Source organism: Malurus melanocephalus, unplaced genomic scaffold (assembly GCF_030028575.1).
Source record: "Malurus melanocephalus ecotype Western Australia unplaced genomic scaffold, MMel_1.1 scaffold_250, whole genome shotgun sequence".
Taxonomy (NCBI): Eukaryota; Metazoa; Chordata; class Aves; order Passeriformes; family Maluridae; genus Malurus; species Malurus melanocephalus.
Genome location: NW_026623482.1, coordinates 504,106 through 515,534, shown reverse-complemented (window position 1 = coordinate 515,534; position 11,429 = coordinate 504,106). Strand labels below are relative to the sequence as shown.

Below are 11,429 nucleotides of genomic sequence, written 5' to 3'. Positions count from 1 at the left end.
CCGCTCGTGCCGCGGATGGGAAAAGCTCCTTAGAGCAGAGCACCGACGGCAAACTGCAGCTTTGCGCACCCCGCCCAGGAGCACCCCGCAAAGCCGGGCCGGGCTGTGGCCGCCCCGCTGTGGATCGCGGGGCCCACCGGCCGCGCACGTCGAGGCGCTTCCCGCTGGCATCGCCCCGGCCTGCGGATCACGGGGAAACGAGGAGGGACGAGCGAGGGGCTGGAGCCCTACGGGGCTCCGCTCCCAGGGAGGGGACGACTCTGGGTGTAACGTTTTGTCCCTGCGCGGCACGGACGGACACGCACTTTTAGAGACTGGAGGTGTTATGCGTGTGCGCATACGGGCGTGGACACAGCCAGAGCAGCGTTGTGCCCACGCCAGCACGGACACACGCAGGCACTTGCTCGTCTTTTCTCTTAATTCTCTCTGCTTAATTAGGAGACGTCAGTTCCTAAGGGAATTTTGGCATGAGCAGGGGAAATGGGACTGTCTTCGCTCTGGCGCTCGGGGCTGGGCATCACCGGGTTATTTGTAGTGACAGGGAGCAGTTTTTCCTCGTGTTTGTGCTTGCGGGAGTCGGGAATAAGAAGCGCACATGTGAGCGGGGGACAGGCAGCTGTACCCGTACCCGTTCAAAATTGAGCCCAAACTGACCAGACAGGGAGCCTGAGCTTGTGACCGCCCAACAGGGAAAGAAAAAGAGGGAGCACAGAAAACTGCCAGAGGTCTTCCGGCCCCGAAGCGGCGTGGAAAACGCCGGCGGAGGGCAGATGTGTGTACGGAGAAAGGCGGAGGCTGTCGGGGCAGGGAGGGAGCTGCCGGCCAGCACCGCCCCGGGATGCTCGCCATGCCCTGACTGCCCGGGAGAAGTTCTCCCCGTCTCCCGCCGGCGCTGCCCAGGTGCTGTCACGGAGCCCCGAGCGCGGAGCCGGCGTTTCAAACACCGGCGGCGAGCGCGGAGAGCGCGGCCCTGTTCAGCACCGCGCCGGGCGGGCGGGCACGAGCTGTCCTGGGGAAAACACGGCGCGGATCCCCCGGCACCGCCCACGCCATCCCGCTCGGGAATCGCCGGGGGTGAGGGAAGGGGCGGGCGGGGAGCGGGCCGCCGTCGGGGCTGGGGGGTGGGGACGGGGCAAGGCGTGCCACGGGGGCTGCTCCGCCGCCCATCCCGGCCGCCCCCGACGGCTCCCCCGAGCGGGTCCCCGCCGGCTGCCGCCCCCACGGAGCGGAGGCGGAGCGCGGCGGGAGGGGCGGGGCGGGGCGGGGGGGCAGCGCGGCGACTCGGGGCGGGCGCCGATCCGGGGCGGTCCGAGCCGGGCTTTGCCGGGCGCCGTCTGTCGGCGGCCGCCCGGCCTCCGGCGGGAGCCAATCAGGGGGCGGCTGCCCGCACGTGGAGCCGAGGGGACTCAAGAGCGCCGCGGCCGCCGCTCACTCCCCCCGTGACGGGCGTCCCGGCGGCACCGGGCAGCGCCGCGGGGGCGTCCGCGCCGCCGCTCCCGCCCCGGCCCCACGGCTCGGCCCCGCCGCCGCCGCCGCCATGAGCGGCCCCTACCCGGAGGAGAGCTGCGCCGAGCACCCCGAGTGCAAAAGTAAATCGCCAACTTTGCTGTCCTCCTACTGCATCGACAGCATCCTGGGCCGGCGGAGCCCCTGCAAGGTGCGGCTGCTCGGTACCGCGCCCACCCTGCCCGCCATCGCCGCCCGCCCCGACACCGACAAGGCCGCGCAAGGTAAGCCCCGCCGTCCTATCCCGCACGTCCCGTCCCTTCTCCCCGGCGTCGGGCAGGGCCGGCTGTGTGTCCCCCCCTTCCCTGCACAGTCCGCGGCTCGGCCCCGGCCCCGGCCCCGCTCCCCGCCCGCACCGCACGGCCGGGCGCCGCCTCGGAGCTGCGGCCGCCGTTATCCCGTTACCGTGCTCGTTAGCTGCTGCTGTGCTGCCAGGAAGCGCGGCCGGAGCCGTGCCCGGAATTCATCACAATTCATTCCCTAGGGATCGGGTACCGGAGCTTTAGGCTGCTCTTTCTTTCGATATAGTTGTAATTTTTTTAAGCTAAAATAAATCCGTGMGAGCTGTGATTTGCGTTGGGAAAGCCTCTCCCGTTCGCATTAAACCTGTAACGGGTCTCGGCGACAGAGCTGGGGCCGCGCCCGGCAGCAGCCGGGGCGGTGATAACGGGGCGCCAGCAGCCGCCGCCCCCGGCCCAAGTTGGGAGCAGCCCCCTCCGGAGCCGCGGGGAGCTCGGCTGGGCAGCTCCCATGGGCGGCCTCGCTCCCGCTTTTCCCGGCGTACACCGGCGGGCGGGATTCTTTCCTCCAAAACCAAAATCAGACTTGGGGAAGGGGGAAAGAGGATAGGAGGAGGGAACAAAACAAAAAAAAAAAAGCCAGCGGAGGAATCCCGGGCCGCCGGGCGGGTGCAGTGGGACCAGCGCTGCCCCGCCATGTGGGATGGGGTCCGGCCCTGACCGCTGTTGCAGAGGGGCCGGCGCAGGCCCGGGGCCGTCCGAGCCTCCGCAGCCTGTCCCGGACCTGAGCGGGGCGCCTGGCCGGGCTCCAGCGGCCGGCAGGAATTTCTTCCCAGGCCGGGAGCAGCGGCGTGGGCAGGGGCTGGCCTGAGGGACGGGGCAGGGGGACTTGTCTAGGTATGGGGTGGAAAATTGTGCACGAAGAATAGCTGCGGGACTGGGCTCTTGCCCTGGGCTCTTCGCGCAAATCCTACTGACCGTGTCTCTCCTCTCTTTCTTTCTTTCCTCCGCACCCTTCTCCCCGCCACGCCTGCCCGCTCCGTCCGACTGCTGCGGCCGTCTACGCCACTTTCATGATTCAGGGTCCCCTAAGGGCAGCCCCCCCTTCGAGCCGGCCGAGCTGCACCTTCCCCCCAAACTGCGCCGGCTCTACGGGCCGGGCGGGGGCCGGCTGCTGCCGCCGCGGGCGGCGGGGCCGCGGGGGGACCGGCCGGAGGGGCGACCGGAGGGGGGCGCGGGGCCCGTGCCCGCCGCCGCCCCGTGGGACACGCTGAAGATCAGCCAGGCGCCCCAGGTCAGCATCAGCCGCAGCAAAAGCTACCGCGAAAACGCKCCCTTCGTGGCGCCGCCGCCCGCCCGGGACGAACTGGGCAGCCCCGCCGCGCACGTCGAGGAACGGCCGGGCCCTGCCGCGCCGGCCGCCGAGGAGGAAGAGGAGGAAGAGGACGAAGAGATGCTGGAGGAGGAGGAGGACGAGGAGGAAGAAGAGCTGGAGGACGACGAGGAGGAGGAGCTGCTGGGCGAAGACGGCGGGGGGCTGCTGAAAGATGCCCGCCGGGGCGCCGCCGCGGCCCCCGGGGCGGAGGGCGGGGATCTGTCCCCCAAGGAGGAGCTGCTGCTGCACCCCGAGGACGSCGAGGGCAAGGACGGCGAGGAGAGCGTCTGCCTCTCGGCCGGCAGCGACTCCGAGGAGGGGCTGCTCAAGAGGAAGCAGCGCCGCTACCGTACCACCTTCACTAGCTACCAGCTGGAGGAGCTGGAGAGGGCCTTCCAGAAAACCCACTACCCCGACGTCTTCACCAGGTACCGGCGCCCCGGCCGAGCGCGGAGTGAGCGAGCTGCGGGGGGACGGGACGGGGCCGCAGTGTGCTGCCCCCGCTCCTCCAAACCGCCCCCGGCGGTGAATCTTGCCTCGGGCACCCGCGGGCTGGGAGGAAACGGGGAACAGGGCCGGGTCTGGGGGGACCCAGGGTTGGCAGAGCCCGCACAGGCCCGCCTGAAGGCCGCCGCCGGGGGCTATTTTTACCCGCTGCCCACCCCTCCTCTCACCGCGGCCGCCCCGGGATCGGTTACGCGCTCCTCGTGGGCTGGAGCCCGGCCCGGGGAAGCCCCGGCAGGAGCAGAGATCAAAGAGCCGCTGCCTAAAAATACCGGCCCGGCACGTCGGGGCCTCTCGCTGCCCAGAGCTGCCCCCAAGGAACCCGGTGGGGCCCAGCCTGGCTCTGTCCGCACTTTCGGGGGCATTTTSCCGTTGAAAATGGGAGCTCGGCGGTGGCGGGCCTGGACAGTGGCTCCTCTGCGGGAAGCGCAGGCAGGAAGAGAGGCAGAGCCACCAGCCCTCTCCCCGCGATGACCGAAAACTGCAGCTCCCCCCTCCCGCCTTAAGGCCATAGKGGGGTCGAGTTTCCCAAGTCAGACTTTACGATCGCGAAAACCCTCCCGGTTTCTCGTTTGTTTTGCCCGGGGAGCGGGGGGGACTGTTGGAACAGGAATRTTCACGGAGGCGTTTTTTCTCCCTGGCCCTCGGAGCTGCGCATTATCCGCGGGGCTCACCTCGGGGCGCCGCCTGGCCCCGGCCCCGGGAGAGGCTGCCCGGGCTGTGTATTAACATACSGCGCTTTTTTCGTTGTCTTTTTACGGCTTTGGTTTTTGCTCCAGGGCTTTTCACGCGCGGAGGGTGCGGGGCTCCGGCCGCGGCAGGGTCCCGATTATACTGGGAATGCTCCCCTCGGGGACACAGAGCTGATGAGCGATTTTGCAGTGCCTTTAGTATTTTCCGATTTGTTTTAAATGTGGCAATGCGAATCTCCGTGTGGAGCTGCCCGGCTGCCGTCCCTTACACGGCAGCTGCGGCTGGGACCGGCCGAATCTGGGGAGCGYTGGGGAGGGGATGCCAAAACCCGAGTTCCGAGAGGCGCCCATTTGGGCGGCCCGGAGCCGGGCCGAGGGCGGTGACAGGCGCTGTCCGCCCGCGGCGCGGCCCCGCTCGCCTCGGGCACCRGGATTTCGGGCGCGGGCGACTCGAGGTGCCCCGGGCTGACGGCGGCGTGTGTGTCTCCCCCAGGGAGGAGCTGGCCATGAGGCTCGATCTGACCGAAGCCCGAGTGCAGGTGAGTGGCAGCGGCGGGACCGGGACCGGCGCGTCCCTCGGCGGCGCTCGGGGTAAGGGTGGCCCCGGCCCTCCTCGGCGGAGCCCCCGGCCCCGCCAGGGCCGAGTTATCGGCTGGAGAATCCCTGTGTGATTAAAATTCAGGGCTCCCACGGGGCTTCGGTTGTTAGAAACCCGCTCGGCCGCAAGTCGGGTATTTGGCTGCCATCAAATCTCCAATCGGGCTTCATAAAAGCCCACTTAGTGCTAGAACAAACAGGGCCATTTGAAGGCGAAATGTTGTTTGATTTCCTCTCYGCCTGCACAAGGAGCTGGCTAATGCTATTTGATTTCCCATTTTTGATAGCAATAAGCCTGCATTGATCTAATAGTGAGTGAGTGCAATGCTATTAAAGGTGTTTGCCGCCCCATACCAGAGTGCATTTCCCAACCCGTGTCTCATAACCAAAGAGACGATAAACATTGGGATGCCCTGATTGCCAACAGAAAACAGATGTCTCTGGGTTTGAAGCTGAGCAAATCACTTTACAGTTAAAATCGGGCGCTGATAAAGCATAATAAATTCCATATGGCTCATTTAATACACAACAGCTTCTTGCATTAGAGGGGCTAATGATGAGATTTGTCCCCTCCTTTCTGTTGACACATTTCTCCATTGTCAAACAGAGATGTGACAGCAAATCAGTATTTTCAGCTCAGGGGAACAAGTCGTGGGAAAGTTAAATAACTTTTTTAAAAGAAAGACACCCCCTTTCTCTCTCCTCTATTCATGGCAGAAGATGTAATTAAGTGAATATGAATTATGAGAGTCCCTTCGTTTACCTTTGGGTGTACTCAGACTTATTAATTCAATAAGGGGGAATTGTAGCGAGGACAGCTTGCTAATTGAGTTTTAGCGGGGAGAGACGCTCCCTCCGTGCCAGGCTGTTGCCTTCCCCAYGAACACAAAGCCTGTTCGTCGTGGGTACCCAGATAGGCGTGCGTGGAGATCAATTCCCGCTGAACAACTGTACAGAGAGACCCGCAGCGCTGCTGCCTTTCTGCCTTCCCAGAAAGAAGTGTCTCATGCTGAGCTTATGAAGCCGAGCATAACGGGAAAAAACTGCCCACATCAGCCCCAAAAGATTTACAAACATCTGTCTCTCACAGTCTCTGTCCTTAGGTGCGTGTGATGGCCTCACACTTGGTTATTAATGGAATAATTTATTTTCCTTTGAAATGTGGTTTATTTTCTTCTACCTCTTTCCTGTTTTAAGTTTTTTTATTTCACGATTTTTGCATTGTGGGAGGGGTAAAAGAGAAAGGACGGCAGGACCAGGGCATCCTAACTAACTTTAATAAAAGAGATCTTAAAAGGGCAGCCTTGAAATATATATTTGCTGCTTTGGTTGCCTCACAAATAATTTCTTCGTTTCAGACGTCATTGAAATTATGGGGTTTTTTTTCCTCTCTTTAAATCTGAAGGAAAAAAAAAGTCCACAATCYCCAAACGATATAATTTGTAAATATGCCCTTTAACGAAAAAGAAGTCGCGGTGTGGGTGTGAGTGCGGAATAATTCCCGTATAGCTCCCCTGGGAAAGCGTATTGCCGSTGTTCCAGCGCAGCGAAAGCGCTGCGGGAGCCGCCTCCCGTGCCGGCAGCTGTCCGCACCGCCGACCTGCCGCGAACGTGTGCGGGGGTGTGGAACTACTGCGCCCCTCCGGGGGCCAGGGCCTGCGCCAGGGCCGCGGGTGTCACCGAAAGCCCCGTGTCGGCCCCCGGCGTGGGTCGGCACAGCCGCGGGCTCAGCGCGGCACCGGCACACGTGGCCGTCTCCTTTCGGGGTGATCCCGCTTCGGGGGCGGCGGAGGAGCGCTCGCCGTCGGGCCGGTGCGGGGCTCCTTGCGGGGCTCGCCCCTCCGAGGGCGCGGGCAGGCGTATTAAAACCGGTTTTTCTTTTGGCTTTCAGGTATGGTTCCAGAACCGTAGGGCTAAGTGGCGGAAGAGGGAAAAGGCTGGGGCTCAGACACACCCCCCAGGTTTGCCTTTCCCTGGTCCCCTGTCAGCAACTCACCCCCTCAGTCCATACCTTGATGCTAGTCCTTTCCCTCCTCATCACCCAGCTCTAGACTCCGCCTGGACCGCCGCCGCCGCCGCGGCCGCCGCCTTCCCCAGCCTGCCGCCGCCGCCCCCCGGCTCCGCGGCGCTGCCCCCCGGCGGGACCCCGCTCGGCCTCGGCACCTTCCTGGGCGCGGCCGTGTTCCGCCACCCCGCCTTCATCAGCCCCGCCTTCGGCAGGTACCGCCCGCCCACGCGTGACCGGCAGCGGGGTTCTGAGGCGGGGGGTTCTGAGGCGGGGGGTTCTGAGGCGGGGGTTCTGAGGCGCGGAGCTGTGAGGCACGGGGGTCTGTGAGGCGGGAATGGCGCGCGGAAGGAGCGCGGCCCCACGCAGGACCCGCCGCGCGCGGCCGTCCCGGCGTTCGAACTTGGAGCGCCTCGCGGCCGCCGCCGATTGGGCGCCGCGCGGGTCACGTGCTCCCGCCGCGGCCGCTGATTGGGCGGGGGCGGCTCCCACGCCAGCCCCCCGCGCGGCCGCGGGTTCCCCGTGGGGGCGGCCGGGCCGCGGCGGGAACTCGGGCGGGCCCTGAGGGGAAGGGACGGGGCACGGCCCTGAGGGACCGGCCCGCGGAAAGAAAGCGGTGCTCCCACGCAGAAATTAAACCCGTGCGTGGGCTGCGCTACGTGCACGCGTGACCTCAGCTTTGCTCGGGSCGGCGGTTTCTGGTATTTGGCCGTGACATGCCGGGCGCTGTGCGCCGCTSCGGCCGCGGGGGGTCCGTCACGGACAGACTTTCAGCCTCGGGCATGAGTGGGGCTGAGCAGCTTCCACRGCTTCGTTTCGGGACGAGCTGCGCTCCGTCCTCGCCCTCCTCCGGGAGAGTCCGAGGTGCGGGAAGCGCCGGGAGGCTCCGGCAGCGCTGCTCGCGGGGCCGGGGCGGGCGGAGGGCGGACAGGAGCGGGTAACGGAGGGAGCGAGCGCTGCCTGCCCGGGRTCAGCGAGTTCCCCCCGCCGCCCTGACTGTGGCAAGGCGGGGAGGACCAGCCTTAGCGATTTTTCCTCGTTTTTTTTCTTTTTTATTCCCCGAAAAAGTCTTATTTTTAAAAATAAGTCGGGTATTTCCAGCGGGTCTCTGTCCCCTCGCGTCCGCGCTGGGCGGGAAGGGGGCGATCGGGGCCGTGCGGAGCCGGCGGTCCCCGGCGCGGCGGTGACGGCCGTCTCTGCTTCCCTTTGCAGGCTCTTTTCCACCATGTCCCCCCTGGGCAGCGCCTCCAGCGCCGCGGCTTTGCTGCGGCAGCCGGCTCCAGCCGCCGAGGGCGCGGTGGGCTCGGCGGGGCTGGGGGATCCGGCCAGCGCCGCCGCCGACCGGCGGGCATCCAGCATCGCCGCCCTGCGGCTGAAGGCCAAGGAACACGCCGCCCAGCTCACCCAGCTCAACATCCTCCCCGGCAACAGCACGGGGAAAGAGGTGTGCTAAGGCACGGCTGCCGTCCGCGGGGTGCGGGTTAGGTTGTTTTTTTAAGGGGGAAGAGAAAAAAAGAGGGAGAAAAGAGGAGAGTAAATACGCAAATCAATAAAGGTCACCTCAGATAGTATGAATCAAGACCAAACGGGGGGAAAAATAATTATGATTTTTTTTTTAAAAAAAAGAGGACCAGCAGCTGAGATTGTAGTAGGTCCTCAAGTTAGGAGCTTGGAGAAAGCGAGTGTCTCTCGCATCAGCCCTCACACGAGTGAAACGACACTTAAAACCTCCTGAATAAGCAACTCCTTGGCTGGTACGTTTCTTAAATGTACAATGTGTCCATTTCCTCTCTGAAAGTTGAGGTGGGGGAAAGTAAAACAAAAAAAGGAAAAAGAAAAAAAAAAAAGAAAAATAGAAAGCCCTAATAAAAGTTACTATATATTAGCGTTTCGTACACTAAATATTTTTCCTTCTGTTTATCTGGCAAGAAAAAAAAATAAATAGAATTGTAATTAAGAAAGAGAAAAAAAACAAAACAATAGAGACGCTAAGAGAGGGGGGAAAGCTACCCACATCTTAAAAAAACATCCTAGGATGTTAAGTTGGTCTGTTAGAAGCGCTGGAGAACTATTTTACATGTTGCAACGAGCTGCATATGCTAACCAAGGATGCTGCCAGTGCAGACTGAAAGTAAATTTGATGCTGTAAGATAACCAGTGCACTTAGGGGAAAGGGTATATCTTTTTCTTGTTATATTCTTTATCACTACACCAACCAAGGTTTTTATATCAAACCAAAGGGAAATACACTGCTAGAATATGGACTGTTTAAGTCACTAAACTGTGATTATTGATTCTGTACATACCATTGTTATAAAAAAGAACAGAGCTTTGTATATTTGAAATGTTATAAAACAATTGCACTCAGTGTAGTGTTGTAAAAGTTTGTCATTCTGTAGATTCTTACTGTGTTGTAGATATAATAGGGTTCCTAGACAAATATTTATGTACAAACTCTTTATTTAACTTATTAACTGTAGAGGTTTCTGAAACCCTCAAGAGGCGATGGTACAGTACTTTTTTGTGTAATGTCGTTATTGTTAACACTTTTCCTTGCTATCCGGTGGAGAAGTGCCACGTTCAGAAAAAAAAAAAAAAAAAAAAAAAAAAAAAAAAAAAAAAAAAAAAAAAAAAAAAAAAAAAAAAAAAAAAAAAAAGAAACAAAAAAGAAAGGGACAAAAGAAAAAGCAAAAATCCCGGTCCTTGCGGGGGCTGCGGAGCCACCTGCGCCGCACTGCGGGTGCCCGGGGCCGGGGGCGGCCGGGGCTGAGCCCCGCCAACCTCAGGGGGTGTGGGGTGGGCCGGGGTCCCTCGGGCGGGGGGAGAAGCGAGGTGCCGGCAGCCCCGTTTGCGAGGGGATTTGCGGATCGCGGGGTCCGGTGGGGCAGCCACGGCCGGACCTGCCCGCACCCTGTCGCGGGTACCGCGGCGTGTCCCCCCAGCTCCACAGCCCGGGTGTTCTCCGGGAACACACCGCGGGAAGCCGCCCCACGCACCCCCGGCCCTCGCCASGGGGAAACGGGGCAGCCCCAGAGCTCCGCCGCTGCCGAAAGTCGGGGACGGCAGAGAAAAACAGAAATTTTGGGGAGCGCTTGTCTGTCTCCGCACCTTTGGGATCACAAAACTTTCTCTGCGCCAGCCTCTTCATTCTCCTCGGGGTGAACTTCCTTTTCTTCCCTCTTTCTTTACTACCCCCCGGGTGTTTTTTTTCCTTGTCTTTTCTTTCCTCCTCTTTTTTTCCTTAATTTTCCCCTATTTTTTTTTAAATTTTTTTTTTTGGACGCAGCGCTCCCGTCTGCCTGTTTCACGAATCAGGGGCCGAAATACGGGAAGCCCCCGGCCGCGATCAGTCCTGGTCCCGCCCGACCAAGCCCCGGCCCCCGAGGGCAGCGGGCGTGGGGCACTTTTTGGGGGTGATTTCATCGCGGCAGCGCTCCAAAGCGGCGGGCCGGGGCCGGAGAAGAGCCCATGAACACACCGAGGGGGCTCCGGGAGCCGCCGGCCGGGAAGCGCCGCTGGAGCGTGGGAGCCCGGAGCGACCCTTCCCCGCAGCACCCGCCYCCACCCACGGCATTTCACATCCCACAGCCCCAACCCCGCCCGCCCCCAGCCCTATTTTTGAGTTCTAAACACTCACCATAGGCGCGAAAGAAAAAAAATTTATGGGAAAAATAAGGCTTGTTCCCTGGACGTTATTAACAGTGCAGACTGAAATATACATTTTTGCCTTAAAGAAAAGGGAATCATTATCAAGCCATTAGGCATTAAGAAATGTCATTCAGTCATTTTTATTCATTCTGCTGAAATCTTCGTAAAAGCCCGAATCATACTTCTGCAAGCAGCAATTTTGTTAATCCAGGGGGTTATTACTCTGGTCCCTTATTAGGATCTATACTGCTGCCAAGCAATCCTATAACCTTCTCAAAAGAAGTTTACCTCCGTGTTATAAAACCAGTAGTGGTATTTATACTGTGCAATAATTAGTGTATTACCTGAATCCACTAACAGGTTCATTTTATCTCCGCACAAAACCCCTAGTCTGCTTATAGAAAGCTTGTGCCTCCTTTGGTGCTGTTAAAGTGGTGAAAGAGTGAATGAAGGCTGGTAGCACTTTCTCCTTTCGCCGTGCCTTAATTCCCATCTCTTTTTGCTCTCATCCAATTAGTGCAGTGTATTAAGCGGTTTATCATCTCATAGTCAGCTATTGAGAGAAACAAGGCGAACACTTTGCAATAGAGCCTGCTCTCCTTTGACACCCTCAGGTACTTACATATTCCACTGTGCTATGAATAATAGAGGAAGAATAGAGCGCTAATTCCCTCATCAAAGAATGCCTTGTCTGCTGCTTTGCTCAACAACACCATTCTGATCAAAAGAAAAGCAATAAAGCTTAGCATAACAAAACGAAACCTACTTATTAGCTTAGTGGTTAAATTAATGCAGAGCCGCTGCTATTCAAAACCAAGGTTTGAAAACAGCCTCCAACAACCTGATAATGCTGCCTTCGGGAT

At 60.2% G+C, this 11,429-nt stretch overlaps 1 protein-coding gene across 1 annotated transcript; it reads left to right on the top strand.

Moving 5' to 3' along the window:
* Nucleotides 1–1,537: 1,537 nt before the first annotated feature.
* ARX (aristaless related homeobox) lies at nucleotides 1,538–9,504 on the top strand. The gene is made up of 5 exons (XM_057375482.1): nucleotides 1,538–1,730; nucleotides 2,828–3,548; nucleotides 4,810–4,855; nucleotides 6,805–7,133; nucleotides 8,131–9,504. The coding sequence occupies exons 1-5, from the start codon at nucleotides 1,538–1,540 to the stop codon at nucleotides 8,369–8,371; spliced, it is 1,530 nt and encodes a 509-aa protein (XP_057231465.1). The 3' UTR covers nucleotides 8,372–9,504.
* The last annotated feature ends 1,925 nt before the right edge of the window (nucleotides 9,505–11,429 follow it).